The following is a 17,893-nucleotide window of genomic DNA, read 5'->3' on the forward strand; positions in this document are numbered from 1 at the left end:
TAATACTTTAAATAAAAAGTATAACTTATATATAATTAATAAGTTGCTTTTATTAAGTATTATGTTTAATAAATAGATAAATACTAAACATTAGAGTTTAGCTCTATTTAATCCTTTTCTTTTATTTATTTATTAAACTTTATTATAATAAAAAAGGTTAGAATATATTATATCTACCTTTATACTATTAGGTAGAATATAATTATACTTTATTAATATAATTATAATAATAACTCTTCCCTTTTATACTCTTTTCTCTCTCCTCTCTCTATACTTATTATAATATTTTAATAATACTATTATTATTAAATCCTTTTTATTAAGGATAGATAAATTAATAGTTAAAATACTATTATTATTAATATATAATTAAATTAATTTTAATATTTATTAAAAGATAGATATTTATTTTAATTATAACTATATTAAAAGTATCTTTATTAGTAATATAAAGTAAAAAAGAAATTAAAGTTAAATTAGATTATTTTTAATATTATTTTAATTTATAACTTTTAAATTATAAATCTATTAAAGATTTAATATTTATTTAAATTTATTACTTTTAACTTAATTATTATTATAAGTAGTCTTTAAAATAATATTTAATATATAACTACTTAGTTTTTTAACTAATATTTTAAATATATCTTTAATTATTATAGTTTAATAAAATATATATATACTTTTATTATATTTTATTTATTTCTTTTATTATACTACTATTTATTTTTTTATTTTATATTATATAGACATTTAATATAAACTACTATTATAAACTTTATTTTTAATTATTTAAAATAATATATTTTTTAATTATATTAATATTAAAACCTACTTTTTAATTAATTAAAATAAAATTTAATAAAAATCTTTTAAAGATACCTTAATATAAGTTATATACTATATAAAAAGAATATATTAACTTAAATATTATTAATAAAATTTTTATAAGTTTAAATTAAATTTAATAATTAAAATAAAAATATATTTAATAAGATTAATAAAAACTATTTAAAAAATAAAATAAAATTATATAAATAAAGTATTTATATTAAATATTATTAAGCTTTAATATTATTATATTTAATAACTTAAAGGAGTATTTTAATAATTATTTAATTTAAGGCTTTATTATTAATAAAAATAAATAAATAATTTATATTAAGTATTAAAACTATTTATAATTTAGATTATATTAGGATTATAAATAAAAATAGTTTTATGAAAATTAAATAAAGGTAGAGATATATACTTCCTTTTAAATCCTTAAAGCTATTAAGCTTACCTTTAAGCCCTTTTAAACCTCCTAATCCTCCTAAACCTTTAAATCTACTAAATCCCCTAGAACTACTTAGTAGTAATAGAGGAGGAGGACTATTAGAATCCCTAGGTTCTTTAGGATTGTCTAGTAGTAATAATAGTAAAGAACCTTTAGAACCTTTAGAACTACTTAATAGTAATAAAGGTAGTAATAATCCTTAAAATAAGAAAAAGTAATATAATTTATATTATATACTTTTATTATAAAAAATAAGGAATAATTTAATTAATATTAATATTATTATTAACTTTAATAAAATATATAAAAATAAAGATATATATATTAAAAATTTATATAATATCCTTAATAATAAAACTTAATTTTTTACTATTTATAAAAATATAAATATTAGTATAATATAATTTAATAATATTCTTTTATATTCTTAAAGAAAGAGTAAAGATATATTATATATAAAATATTATATATAAAAATTATTTTAAATATATATTTAAAGTTAAAAATTTATTTTTAATAATTATATTAACTATTAAATTATATATAAATTAGAATGTATTTATTTTATAAAAACTTTAATAAAAAAACTTTAATAAAGATTAATTATAAATTTTATATTATTATTTAATAAGTTAAATATTATATTAAGCTTTTAAATATTATAAGTATAATAACTTATAAATATAAAATAATATACTTTAAATAATAAAGTATATTAAAGTTTATTATAATTTTATTTAATCCTTTTAATTTTATAAATTAATTTTATATAAATTTATATATTACTTTTAAATATATAAAAGTTAATAATCTAATAATTATTAAATATTCTTTATTAAAAATTATAATTATAATAATAAAATTAATTCTTCTTTAATTAGTATTAATATAAAGGGTATAATAATTATAATAATAGTTTAAATTATTTATATAATAGTTTTATAATAAAAAAGCTTTTATAAAAACTTTAATATATATATAAATAACTTTAATAATAGATTCTTTAATTATAATAGATTTAATAGCTATAGATATATAATAGTTATTTATTTAAATATAGTAACTAAATTAATAAAGGAACTTCTATTAAAAGTATTATTTTATATATAATTAAAAGGTTATTAATTAATAAAATATATTTTAAAGAATAATAATATACTTATAATTAATATTTTAATATTTAAATAAATAAAAAAAAAACTTATAAATTTAAATTATATAGTATTTATTATTAATATAAAAAGTTTATATATTAAATAAAATAAAATATAAAAGAGAAAGTTTTAATTAATTTATAAAATAATAGTTAAATATAATACTTTTAAAGTTAAAGCTTTAACTATAAAAATATAATATTCTAATAAATTAGACCTTTCTTTATTCTATTAATTTAACCTTTAATAAAAAATTAAGTATTAATACTTCTTTTATAAATATTTATATAATAATAAATATTTATATAAATACTTTTAAAAGATTATTTTAAATATTAAAACTATAAAATTGTCTATTAATAATTATAATTAATTCTTTATATTATAAAAGATTAATCCTTTTATAATACTTAATAGTTTATATAAGAAGAGTAATAATTATATTTAAAAATAGCCCTTACTTTATCTTTATAAAAATTATATCTATTAAAACTCTAATAAATAAAATAATATTTTATATTATAAAAATACCTACCTCTTTTATTATATATATAAAATATAACTATACTCTATATTTTTCTAAAATATAATAAATAAAAGTTTTATACTTTATAAAAATAATTAAAAAAATATTTCCTATTATATAAAAGTAGGAATATTTATAATTTTTAATAAAACTAAATTTAATAAATATTAAATATTCTTTATAAAGGTTAAACTTTAATAGCTTTATTATTAATTTAAATATCTTTTATTAATTAACTTTTATATTTACTTTTTAATATTAAATACTCTATTAAACCTTTTATTTTAAAAGCTATCTCTAAATTCTATTATTATTAATTTTATAACTTAATATTAAAAATTTAAATTTAATTTATAAAATAATTATAACTAACTATAAAATAATAATTAATATAATATATTTTTTATACTTTTATTTTATATATTATTAATTTAATAACTTTTTAAATTAAATATTTCCTTATATCTCTATTTAAAAAATATATAAAAAGCTTTATAGTTAATATAAATTAATATATATTTAGAATTATTAAATTATTTAATTTATAATATTAAAACTAACTTTACCTTAATAAAATTTAAAGTATTATTTAAATTATAAAAATTATTTATAAGTAAATATTTATTAAAGTTTATTAAATAGTTAATAAAATAAAGTAATATTATAGCCCCTTAAATATATATTTAAAATACTTTATATAAAACTAAGTTTAACCTTTAATAAAAGTTTATTCTATAAATAATATTTAAAATTATTAATAATATTATAAAACTTAATAAATTTATATTTATACTTTTATATTTAAAGTATATCTTTAAATTAATTAAAATTACTATTAACTTCTTTTATATTTATAAAAATAGTTATTATTTAAAAGTAATAAAAATATTATATTTTATAAATATAAAACATTAAATAAATAATACCTTAAATATTTAAAATAATTTAAATATATCTAATATCTTATCTATTTTATTTTGTAAAGTTATATTTAAAAAGAAAAAAAAGGTTAATAAAATTTATATAAATTAATTATAATTAATAAATATAATATAATATTAAACCTTTTAATAAATTAATAATATTTTAATTTATATAAGTTTAAAATATTTTATAATATAATAAATAATAATAAAAATTTTAAATAATAACTTTTTAATATAACTATTAATAAATTAAAAATTAATAAAATATATTAATTAAAAGTTATATTATATTTATAAATACCTTTTATAAAAAATATAAAATTAAAAGATATTATTACTACTCTAATTATAGTAATAAGAATAACTATATAAATTAAAAAATAAACTAAAAGTAATATTTTATATCCATAAAGACTTTAATAAGCTTTATAATAAAAGAAAAAAAAAAACTATATACTTACTTTAAAACTTTAATATAATAATATAATTAATATATTAAAAGACTTATTTAAAAAATTAAATATATTAAAAATTTTAAACTTAATTAAAGTTAATATCTTTATTTTAAGCTATATAATAAAAAATATAATAAAATCTATATTTTAATACTTATATTATATATAAAATTAAAAGTAAGAATATTAAACTATATAAAAGTTTTAAGTTATTTTTAAAAATATAAAATAAAAAAGTATTCTTATATAATTTCTAATAATATAAAAAGCTAATACTTTTATTAATATTTATAATTATATTAATCTATTCTTTTAAAATAATAATTATACTTTAAAATATTACTTAAATATATTTATAATTTAAATTTAAATTAAAAAAATTATCCTAATATAGCTATTAAAGAAATCTAATATAAGTACCTTTTAAATATTATTATAAAGATTATTAAACCTTTTATAATATTATAAAATTTAAAGTCTATTAATTTACTATATATTAAAAATACTATATTAAAATCTTAATATAAAAACTTCTATATATAATTTATACTTATTAATTACTAAACTAAAATATAAAAAGAATAACTTTAATATTATAATAATATAAATAAATAATATTTTAAACTTAAATACTTTTAAATTTATAAAATTTTAATAAAAAATTAAAAGTCTTTAAATATAAATTAAAATAAATATTAATATTTAATACTCTCTTTAACTTTTATAAATTATATATTATTAAAAAAATAATAATATCTATATATATAAAAAGTTAAAATATTAAATTAAAGCTAATTAACATTAAAGTAATAATTATATATAAAAGTATATAAAATAATATACTTAAAAATATATTTAATTTTTATCTATTAATTAAAATAATATTTAATTTTTTATAATAATATAGTTATAAAATTTATTTAAAAAATTATATTAAATTAAATAAATATTTATAATAATAAATTAATAATTTAAATTATAAACTTTAATTTATTTTAATAAATATTATTAAAGTTAAACTTATAGTCTTTATAAATAAATTATTTATTAATAATATAAATTTTAACTTATAAATTAATTTTATAATTATATTTTTATTAAAAATAAAATAAAAATAATATTTATTAAATATATAATAATAATATTTATTAATTCTCTATTAAGTATAAAAGTTACTTAAAATATATTAATATTTAAAATTTATAATATAATTAATAACTTTAATATAAATATTATACTTTTATTATATAAAAAAGTTATAAACTATTTAAAACTATTTATAAATCTTTATAATTATTTATATAAATTCTATTCTATAAATACTTTATTAAACTTAATATAATTAAAAAATAATTAATAATTAATATAATAATACTTTATTAATTATATAAGTAAAGAAAAATTAATAAAATTTATTAAATTAATAATAAAAATAATTTAATAAATATAATAATAAAGGTAATATTAAATAAAGTATTAAAAAGCTTATTTTTAATAATAAGTTATAACTTTAAGTTTAAAGCTATATTAATTAAAAGTATTAAATTCTATTAAACTTTAAATATTAATAGTACTTAATATATAAAAGTATTTACCTTAATAAAACTAAAGTTATTAGAATTTATAAATAAAATATTAAAAATAATTAAACTTATAAATTAAAAATAAAGAATAATAATTAAAAAGTTAATAAAAATAAAAATATAAAATTATAATAAAATAAATTAATAAAAGTTTAAATTTATATCTTATAAATTACCTATATTTAATAATTAATAAACTATATAATAAGTCTATAATTAGCTTTAAATTCCTTTTAAAAGTAAACTTTATAGTTAATATTTAAACTAATAACTTATATTAATAAAGTTAAAAATATATATATTATCTACTATTATATAAATACTTAAATTACTAATTTATATATAATAAGTATCTTTAGTTAAATTTTATAATTATAATACTTATATTATTAATTTATTTAAAATATTATACTATAATATAATTAATAATAATAATATAATAACTATATAATAATATTATAATAAACTTTTATTTTAAAAAACTATAAATAGTTAAGCTTTTATTTTTATTAAATAATTTATAATATTAAAATTAAGATTATAAAAATCTATAAAGGTTTATAAAGTTTAAATCCTTATTTATTTATATTATCTTATAAATAATAAAAATATAAACTTATATATATATTTAAAAATAATTACTTATATATTTAAATTTAAAATTTAAAATAAATAATTTTATTAAAATTAAAAATTTATATATATAAAATAATATATTTATTTTAATTCTAAAATAATAATTAAAATTAAAATATATAAATTAAGCCTTTTTTAATAATATAATAATACTTTATATATATCTTTATTTAATAATACTTTAATAAAAGAATACCTATTATTATAAATTAAAAAAATAAAGTTTAAATTTAACTAACTTAAAAATTTAAAAAAATTAAAATTTTTAAAGTAATTACTTAACTACTTAATAAAAGACTACTAATATAAAAATAAAAGTAATTATAACTAGTAAATAGTTTAAATTATATAACTCTAGTTAATAAATTATAATAAGAAACTTATAGCTAGCCTTTTAAGCCTAGCTTCCTCCCTTCTATATAATCCAACTTAACTAACTAAACTACTCTTTATATATATATATATATAATAATAATATTAATAATTATATTAATTTTAATAATAATATCCTTTATATAAATTATAAAATAATATATATTTAAAATCTTATAAATACCTTTAATATAAACTTATAAATATAATAACTTTTAATAAATATATATAAAAACTATTTTTATAAAAAAAACTTATATTTAAATCCTATTAATTTTAAAATAAATAATAATAATTATAATAATAATTAATTAAACTTTAAAGTTTTAAAAAACTATTTATAAAAACTATTTATTTATATTTAATAAAATTAATATTTAAACTTTTATTATTTAATTTATTAATATAAATATTAATAAAACCTTTAAAAGCTTTATTATAAACCTTTAAAATTTAAATAGATAAATAAATATATTATAAAAACTATTTTAAAATTCTTTATAAAAACTTTAAAAAATTTATATAAAATTATTAAAATTATAAAAATATTAAAAAATTAAAGGATTAAAAGGATTACTTTAAGGCTATATTTAATAATATTAATTTTAAAAAAACTAATTTTATAAAATAAAAAATAAAAGTTAATAATAAAATTTTTATTATTAAAAATTTATTTAACTATTATATAAGTTAAATTATTATTAAATTATTTATTATTTTAAATTTAATAATAAATAATATTTTAATAAAAATAAAAAATAAAAGAATAAAAAAATAAAAATAAAAAATAAAAAATAAAAATAAAAAATAAAAATAATAAAAATAAGGATATAAATAATAAATATAAAAATAAAAATAAAAGTATAAAATTTTATAAATATTTTTATTAATAATTACTTTTTTATTAAAAATAATATATAATATAATTAAAATAAAATTATTTTAACTATAAGTATAATAATATAAAGAAATAATAAATTATAATAAACTATTATTAAATAAAGTTTTAAACTACTTATTTTTAAATATAAATATTAATATAAAGACTATAATTTTCTTATATATTATTTAATATAATAAATTAAATAGTATTATAAAGTAGTTATATTATATTAAATAATTAAATAATAAAAATTAACTTTAAATAAAAATAATAGTTTAAAACTATATTAAAACTTATTATTATATAATCTTATATTTTTAATAATTATTAAAATATATATATAGTTTTATTAAAATTCTAAATATTTTAACCTATTAATAAATTTAAATTAAAAATATAATTAAAAGATTACTTTTAATATAAATTTCTTTATAATAAGAGATATTAAGTTAATAAAAACTTTTTAAATTAACCTTCTTTATTAAATTTAAAGCTAAATTTATAGTATTATAAAAGTTAGATTTTATTTTTAATAATAAATTTAAATTTTAATAAATTATAAAGTAATTAAACCTCTTTAATAGTAAATATAAAAAAGCTATAAATACTACCTTTTTATATATATACTTTTAATAAATTAAACTAATTATAAAAAATAAATAATATTTAAATAATAGTCTTTATAATATTAATAAATAGTTTTAATACTTTAAAATATAAATTAATAGAGGAATAATTTACTAATAAGTACCTAAATACTTTATATTTACTTTTATATTTTACTAAACTTATTAACTAATAATTTAAACTAATAGACTTTATATATAGCTTTTTAAGTAAGTTTAAATTAATTATAACTAATATATAAAGTACCTTTATTATAAAAATTAATAATATAAATATTTAATTTTAAACTATATAATAAATATATTTACTTAAGATTATAAATTTAAAGTATCTTTTAATTAATATTATAAATAAAATAAATTTATTTATAAATTTAATTAAACTTAAATAAATATTTATTAATTTAATTATATTTAAATAAATTACTTTATTATATAATTTTATTATTAATATCTTTTTATTTTTCTAATATTTTTATATATTTAACTATATTTATAGTTTTAATATACTAACTTTAATAAACCTCTTTTAAACTAAATTTTTTATTTATTTTATTATACTATATTAATAATTATTTTTAATTTTTATAATAATTTAAATTTTAAAAATATACTTTAAATTTAAAATTTTAATTATTATTATAGTTTTATATATAAGGATATTATAAATAGAATTTATTAATAAATTAAAATCCTTATTAAATAGGACTTTTAACCTATTAATTTTAATTAACTTTATAATTAACCTTTTATAGTTTTATAAAGCCCTTATTATATATTAAATAACCTTTTTATAAATAAAAGAAACCTTAAAGTTTATTTATTACTTATAATATAACGGTTAGTTTTATAAGGGGTTAATATTAAATTAAATTAAATAATATATTTATTTTATTATTAAATTAATAATAGCTCTTTTTATTTAGATTATAATTATATTTAGATTTTTATAAATATTTTTATTCTTTTATTATTTATATAAATATTAGCTTTTCTCTTTTATTAAATTAATTATATTTAATTAAATTTTAAATTTATTAAGAGCTTAAAAGGTCTTTAAATCTAATTATATATTTATATATTAATTTATTTATTATTATAAAGTTATTTTTATTAGAAATTTATTTAAAAGTATTTTATTATTTTTAAATTTTAAATTATTATTAAATAATATATTTATATATTTAAAGATATTTTTATTAAAAACTTTTATATTTTCTTTTACTTTTCTTTTTTATACTCTTTAATCCTTTTAACTTTAAATTATTATTAAAATATATTTATTAAAAATATTAATTAAAATTTATTTTAATAAATATTTAATATAATTATTTAATAATAATATAATTATAAAGTCTAATTAATATATTATATATTTATTAAAAATATTTTTATAAAGATATTAATATTAACTTTAAGACTTTATAACTTTTTATTATCTTAATTTTTATATAATTATAGAATTATTAAAGTTTATAAATTTATTAAATTATATAAAAATATTCTTTTATTATTTATTTAATAGGTTTAATATAATTTAATTTATTATTTATATATTTTATAATATATTATAGTATCTTTTATTTTATTAATTAATTAAATTTATTAAAGGATATTTTATAAAACTTATTTTAAAGTTAATAATATAGTTAATTTAATAAAGGGATAGTAAAAAAGTAATTAAAAACTAATATAATTTTAAATATTATTTAATTAAAAGTAAGAAAATAGTTAGATATAATTTCCTAATTAAGTCTTTATTTTTATTTTAAATATTAATTAATAAATAAATTTATAAAATTAAATAAACTTACTTTTAGAAAATTATAATATTTTTAATATTTTTTATATATTTATATTATATAAAATATATAACTTTATTACTATATTAATTTTTTTAAATTATAAAAATATTCTTTTATATATAGTATTATAATTATTATTATTTATATAAATATAAATTAAAAATTAATATTTATAAGTTTAATTTATTTAATAATATTAAATTTATAGTAAATTTAAATAAAATTAATTAAATAGTAAAAGATTAAATTATATTAAGTATTTTTTTAATTAAAAATTTATATACTTTATAAAACTTATATTTATATATAATTTTTAAAGATTTAATATTCTTTTATTATATTAAAAATATTTTTAATTTAATTTTAATAGGTTATTATAAGTAACTCTTTATATTTAATAGGTGTTATAAGTTTAAATATAGTAAAGAATAATCTATAAATTTAATTTTAAATATTTATAAATTATAAGTTAGAATTAAAATATTAAAATAAAATATACTTTAATAAAGTTAATTATTTTTAAATAAAGAACTTTTTATATTTATTTAAAATAATTTAAATTTTTTTAAACTTAATATACTTACTTAATAATATCCCTTTATACTATAAAGTTAAAAGATAGTAAACTTAATGATAAGTAATATTATATATAGCTTAATAAATATATTATACTTCCTTAATTTTACCTTTTAATAGATAGCTTTTAGAAAAAATAATAAAATTAATATAATTAAAAGTTAATAACCCTTTATTATATTTAAAAGATTAATAAAATATAAAAATTATTTAATAAATAATAATAGATAAGCTTAAATTTTAACTTATTTAATTTAATAATAAAAACTATATATTTAATAAAACTAAAAGGGGTAATAATATATTAAAATATAAGTTAATAAATATTATATAGTTTAATTATAATTTAAAATTTATATATTAATTTAATATTTATAAATTAATTTAAAGGTTTACTAATAAAGTTATTATAAAAACTATTTTTTACTATTTTAATATCTTTTAATAAAAATATTTTTATAATTATCTTATAATCTTTTAATATTATACTTTATAAAACTAAAGTTTTAATACTTTTTAAATAGAGTTATTTCTTTAAATATTATTTTTATTAAATTTATATAAATTTTTAAAGTTAGTAATAACTTTATATTATAAGGTTATATTATATTTTATATTTTTAACTTTAAAAATAACTTTAATATTAAAGTATTTTATTAATATATTTATTTATTAAATTGCTTTTATAAAAGAGAAGTATTCTTCTATATAAATAAAGTAACTATTTTTATAGAATTAGAATTAATTTTAAAATACTTTTAGAATATTTTTATAAGATTATATTAAAGGCTATTATATATTTTCATCTTTTATTTTAAACCTTTAAAATTAACTTAAAGTTAAAAATAACTATATATAATAGCCTTTAATATATAAAAATATTTTAAATAGTAAAATTTAAGTAATAAATATATCTTAAATATAAAAATTAAATACTATATTTTTAATAAAATATTATTAATATTTTAAAATTAAATATTTTACTTTTATTTATAATACTTATTTTAAAAATAATATTATATTTATAATAACTATTTTAACTTAAAATCTATAGTATTTTATTTAAATAAAATATACTTTTATTTTTATTTTATTAATATTTTTTTTATATATTTAAATAAAATTTATTATACTTAAATAAAATATTACTTAAAATTTTAATAAACTTTTATATTATTAACTTATTATTATATAAAACTTATAAATATTAAATTATAATATTAATAATATAAATTAAAAACTTTAAATTAATTTTATTCTTTTATAATAATAATTAATAAAATAATAGTATATAAAGAATACCCTTTAAAAGAGTTCTAAATAAATTAATTTTTATAGTTAATTTTAAAAAAATTAAAAGGAGACTATTTCCTTAAATTAAAACTAAATAAAATCTTAAATAAAGTTATATTCTATTCCCTAAATACTACTACTTCTTCCTTTATATATTTATATATATAATAGATTTTAAAATTAAAGTAATATTTTTAATAAAATATTCTTAAATTAATTAACCCTCTTTTAAATAATAATTAAATATAATTAACTTAAATAAAAAGACTATTAACTTATATTAAATTATATAATATTCTCTACTATAATAACTTATAAATATTAATTAATTATTAATATAAATTTTAAAATAATAATAAATTTAAATTAATCCTATTAATATATATTTATAAAATTAAACTTTAAAATTTATTTAAAAGTCTAAATAATAGCTTTAAATTTAAAATAATTAAAAATATAAACCTTAATACTTTATTTTTAATATATATATAAGGGAATATTTTAATAATTTTTAATTAATAAAATATATACTTAAAACTACTACTAATAAAAACTTTATTAATTTAATTTATAATTAATTTTTCTTTTAATAAACTTAAATAAAAAAGTAGTAAATATTTTTAATTTAAAATTTAAAAAACTATTTAAAGATTTATAATATATTAAAGAAGGTAATATTAAAGTTAAAGGGTAGTAGTTAAACTAAATTATTAATTTTAATATTTAAATTAAATATACTATTAAAAATCTCCTAATCTTAAAAGCATTAAAATATTATTAGTATAAAACTTACTATTAATAGTTATTTTATATTACTCTATCTTTTAAAATAATAGTATTTTTAAAATAGTAATAATCTTTTAAGGTAGTAGTTTAAAGTAGTGGTTTAAAGTAGTAGTTTAAAGTAATAGTTTAAGGTAATAGTTTAAAGTAGTAATCTTTTAAAGTAATAGTTTAAAATAGTAATAATTTATAAATAAACTTAAAGTTACTCTTTTATTATTTATTTTTTATTCCTTTAATATTATTTTATAAATTTAATTCTTTATAAGTTTAAAGCTATTATAATATTTTAAACTTTACTTAATAATACCTTATTAGCTAAGAATAATTAATTATAATATTATTTAAAAGTTTAAAGATATCTTTATTCTAATTTAACTCTTAAAATATTCTTAATCCTCCTCCTTAAAGACTCCTCCTTAAATAAGAGAAAATTAGAATTTAGTACGTGAAAAGGGAGATGTCCACTTTATCGATGAGGCGCACAAGGTCCTTAAGGAGAACAGCTTGCCTCTACAGATGGCCAGGCAGCACCGCAATATTCGCAGTACACCATCCGAGGCGCGAGCCTCAGACATCTAGCTGGTAAGTGGCACCCCATTCGGCGCGCAGCTCAAAGACTTGGCCGCTGCAGTGAGTCTCATTGCCCCAGAACGTGCCTATGATGCCACCGATTTGGAGACTACGTACAAGGCAATCGCTCCTGCGGTGTCTAACAACCCTAGAGAAATGTTCGAGACACTATTCCACAACGTCTTCCACCAATTGGTTATCAAAGATGATTTCGACACGACATGGCTCGGACAGCGTGTGTCAGACATTCGGAGCGTCCATCCCCAATACATCTCGCGGGACACACCCCAAAGCCAATTGCATAGTGTTCGGATGTATATTACGACAACGCTCGAGAGAGGGCCCTCCGGCGCTTCGTTCGACACAATTCTGAACATGAAACAGCAATCGGAGCACCTATACCTGCTTTCTATGTTCCCGTCTGCGGCCATCCTTCTACTCGAGAATCCACAACTCGCCATTACAGACTTGGATACTCGGAAAACTATTCGAAATATGAAAAACACGACGGGGGAGTCGCTGTTAGGCCACAAATACTTTCAATCTTTGGCCGAGAAGCTCACCCGTGGCCCGCGGAGCCCAAAACTCCAGGTGATCCTGAACGATTTGGAGCTTATGGCGAAGGACAATACACCGCGGCCCCAGTCCAAGTCCAGCGCCAGCGCCAACGTCCAGTCAGACTTGAAGCTAAAGAAGATGGTCATTATCACGCCCACCCTCTTCACAGCGCTTATGCTCTACATTATCCTGGCGCGCAACCACCCCCGCGCGGGACCCGTCCTATATCACGAGGACTTGAAGCAAAGCCAGCGACAAGACGTCCTGAGGCGCTTCAACAGTCTGCACAAGCGTGACGGTCCGACGCGGATTTTCATTGCACCTGCATCTGTTGCATCAGAGGCTCTCAACCTCCAGATTGCTAACCGCCTCATTTTGACCAGCCCTCTCACCGATGTGCACCAGCAGAACCAAGCCCTTGCTCGAGTGAACCGGGTTGGCCAATGCTTTGATATTGAGCTGAAAATTCTTATCCTTGAGGACAGCCCTATTGACCGCATGGTGATCGCCAACAGGGCTGGGGTGAAGCTGGAGAATGACCCTTTCAATGTGGACGAGAGTGTAGTAGTAGTACGATGATGAGGGAAAACGACCAGTGCTTTATTATTGTCCCAAGAGGCTTGGGAAATAGTTCTCCTGCCAAGGTGCTTTTGAGTAAATTTTAGGCAAGATGAATAAATTGGTAGTTACCTCAAAATGCGGTCCTATACAAGAACATTGTTGACGCGTGATAGTTTTCAAACCCTACATGCCAGTTGAGTGTAGTCTTTTAGAGATTGACTTAGGTACTTAGGTCAGATGCAGAAGCCACACAGCTTGAATGTGTGTGTAAAAATGCCTGATCCTGTGTTCTAATGATACAGTAGTGCAAAGGAGCAAAGTATATAGGTATATAGCTAAGCTTTATACTATATAGATAAGGCTAGAAGGTATTACTCCTAATAGTGCTACACTAAAATTACTAATATAAGTAGCCTAAAGGATAATAGCCGGTAAAACAATTATACGGTGAGATTAAAATAATCTCTTTAAATAGCCCCTATAAGAAGAAGAATCCCACAACGTCAGACCCAGCAAGCTGGCTCTTCCCTATCAACACACTCGATAGCACTAACTGATCTTCGCAGCCGTATATCCCCAGCCAAAATGCCGAGGTCCACCGGGACAGCATATCTCCGCAGTAGTCTCGAACAACTTGGCCGCGGAACCCCGCATACCAGAGTGTAAAGTCATCAGCCTGTAAATGTGTCTTCTCTAATAAATGCTGCACCAGTAGGAAGTGTTTCAACTCTCGACTCAAAGCAACATCAAATTCTCCACACCTTGTTTTTGTCGTTCTTCAAATACCACCCGTGCCAGCATGACGAGCCCAATTACCAATGACTGGCAGGCACGCGGCGCCGAGAAACGACTACGTTGCCAGACTCAGATACCAAAAGCCTGGCACTTGCCCTCTCCGCTCGTGCAGGGCCTCAAGCACCCGCTCGAGTCTTCAAAAAACAACCTTATCGAGCTCGACATTGCCCGCCGCTCAGGTCTTCTCACGGAGAAAGAGCTCAAGATCACAGAAGGCTATGACGTCCAGGGCCTCCTTAACGCGCTTGCATCCGGGCAACTTTCCTCACTTGATGTGACGGTGGCATTTTGCAAGAGGGCAGCTATTGCTCAGCAGCTGGTCTGGTCGATCCTCGCTTCATGTCGCAATTTTTGTTCTTCGTCACTGATATCGAGTCCCAGACGTCCTGTCTCACCGAGATATTCTTCGAACAGGCCCAAGAGCGAGCCAAGCATCTGGATGCTCTCAGAGCGAAGGGCAAAATTGTTGGCCCTCTCCATGGACTGCCTATCAGCCTCAAGGACAGTTTTCAGGTCCGCGGTACCGATGCGACCGTTGGGTTTGTTGCATACCTCGACAATGGACCATCTCAAGAAAATTCTTATATGGTCGATACTTTGTTAAATCTAGGCGCTGTGTTGTACTGCAAAACCAATATTCCACAGACACTCATGGTACGTTGCTACTTATCTCACATTCAACCTTAGTCATATCTCCTCCCCACTCCCACATCCCTCACTAACAAGACTCCGTTCAAAGACTGCTGATTCGCATAACAATGTCTTCGGCCGGGCACTCAACCCTTGGAACACAAGCCTCACCGCAGGAGGGTCCACAGGTGGCGAAGGTGCCCTAATTGCGTTTCGGGGCTCACCTCTTGGCGTAGGCACTGATGTCGCAGGTAAGTCGACCGCCTTTCATGGAGAAAGACTTAGAAAATTGACAGGCCCAGGATCAATCCGCATCCCTGCTCTTTGCTGCGGCTTATACGGCTTCCGCCCGACGACGTGCAGAACCCCGTACGGAAAACAAGCACCAATCTCCAACCCGGGCCTGCGGACTATTCTGCCTTCTGCCGGTCCTCTCGCAAACGACGTCGGCGCCTTGGAGATCTTTCTGAAATCAGTCATCAACTCCAGGCCGGCGCTGCTTGATTCAACAGTGCTCGATGTGCCCTGGAGGAACGTTCGCCCACCGAAGGCAAGGCTCCGGTTCGGTGTGCTTGCTGAGGACCCGCTGCTGCCTTTGCACCCACCGGTTAAGAAGGCCGTTTCTGACACAGCGGATCTACTCCGGTCCCAGGGACACGAGATCGTCCAGTTAAGCGCTCAAGAGTGTCTGACTGCCGCAAGCTACGACGTGGCTACCCAGTTGTTCAGCCTGGACAAAACGTCTACCAAGATACTCGCCAAGGCTGGCGAGCCGCTTGTCCCATCACTTGTCTTTATCCGAAACGCAATGAAGGAAGTCAATTGGGACCGAGATTTCCTGCCAGACACAAGGACTATCAAAGACTCATTGGAGAGGCTCGCATTCCTCAATGTGAAGAGGTCCGAGATCCAAGACCTTTGGAAGAAGATGTGGGTGGCCCGGGGACTAGATGCTGTAATTGGTCCTGGAGCGCAGACGACGGCTGTAGAGCATGATATGTATGCTTTAGCGCCGTACACTTGCCTCTTCAGCTTCCTTGATGTAAGTGCCGACGGACCCCAGCCTTGTAAGAGCAAATGGCTAACATTTAAGCAGTATCCTGCGTGCGTAATACCTGTCGGTTCAGTCGAGAACCCAAGTCCAGCCGAAAACCTCGTAAAGCGCCCAGGTCAGACTGTACCACCTTGTAAGTAAATCCATTGTCACATCAGGTCTTTCTGGGCCACGAATCTGCTCTTGAATCCGGCACTCCTTCCAAGGTCCTTAATCGTCCATGCGCTCAGTGATTGACAAATCAACAGACAACCCGGCAAATTTGGAGGGTGCTCCAACATCCATCCAGATTATTACTACGACGATGCGTGACGAAGAATGCCTGGAGATTGCCAAGCTTATTGACACGTATCATGCAGGCCCCGGAAGTCGCAATGGCGCAAGTTCTTCCAAGTTGTAATTAGATACCTCGTACAGTTTGGCTTTGGGTATTAACCCGGACCTTGGGACTTCTTGCCCAGGTAGTCTTAGATATGTTTACCTAGGTATAAGCATAGAAGACGCAAGTCTAAGCCGATATTTTAATTATAAATAGGCTCGAATCCCTACCTAGAGCAATCAATATAGATGGCTGGACCATACCATATTGTTCATGCAATTTGAATGCCCAGGTGTGTGACTGTTTGGCCACGAACCTTAGAAGAAAAGGCTGGCATCCAATTTTCATACGACAATAGGCTTGTTGAAATCTGACACGCAGCAGCAATAAACAAGTATATCCGTTTTCTTTCACATAGCTCATATGAAATGCAAAGCATCATGCCTCGACGGAGTCATGAGCTTCAAGCTGTATTCATCACACATTGATCTCTATCTGATTGGTAC

General features: G+C 19.2%; 1 protein-coding gene across 1 annotated transcript; it reads left to right on the forward strand.

Moving 5' to 3' along the window:
• The first annotated feature begins 15,356 nt into the window (after positions 1-15,356).
• Positions 15,357-17,505, forward strand: KVR01_013826 (uncharacterized protein). The gene is made up of 6 exons (XM_044790327.1): positions 15,357-15,703; positions 15,766-16,038; positions 16,124-16,265; positions 16,317-17,056; positions 17,111-17,201; positions 17,317-17,505. Exons 1-6 carry the CDS (start codon positions 15,389-15,391, stop codon positions 17,466-17,468), a joined length of 1,713 nt encoding a protein of 570 aa, XP_044637170.1. The 5' UTR covers positions 15,357-15,388; the 3' UTR covers positions 17,469-17,505.
• Positions 17,506-17,893: the final 388 nt, after the last annotated feature.

Source organism: Diaporthe batatas, assembly GCF_019321695.1.
Source record: "Diaporthe batatas strain CRI 302-4 chromosome Unknown Contig00034, whole genome shotgun sequence".
In the NCBI taxonomy this organism is placed as follows: Eukaryota; Fungi; Ascomycota; class Sordariomycetes; order Diaporthales; family Diaporthaceae; genus Diaporthe; species Diaporthe batatas.

Coding starts and splice junctions, on each gene's coding strand:
- KVR01_013826 (XM_044790327.1), top strand. CDS start 15,389: ATGACGAGCCCAATTACCAATGACTGGCAGGCACGCGGCGCCGAGAAA. Junction 15,704..15,765: donor CAGCTATTGCTCAGCAGCTG/GTCTGGTCGATC, acceptor ATCGAGTCCCAG/ACGTCCTGTCTCACCGAGAT. Junction 17,202..17,316: donor AGGTCAGACTGTACCACCTT/GTAAGTAAATCC, acceptor ACAAATCAACAG/ACAACCCGGCAAATTTGGAG.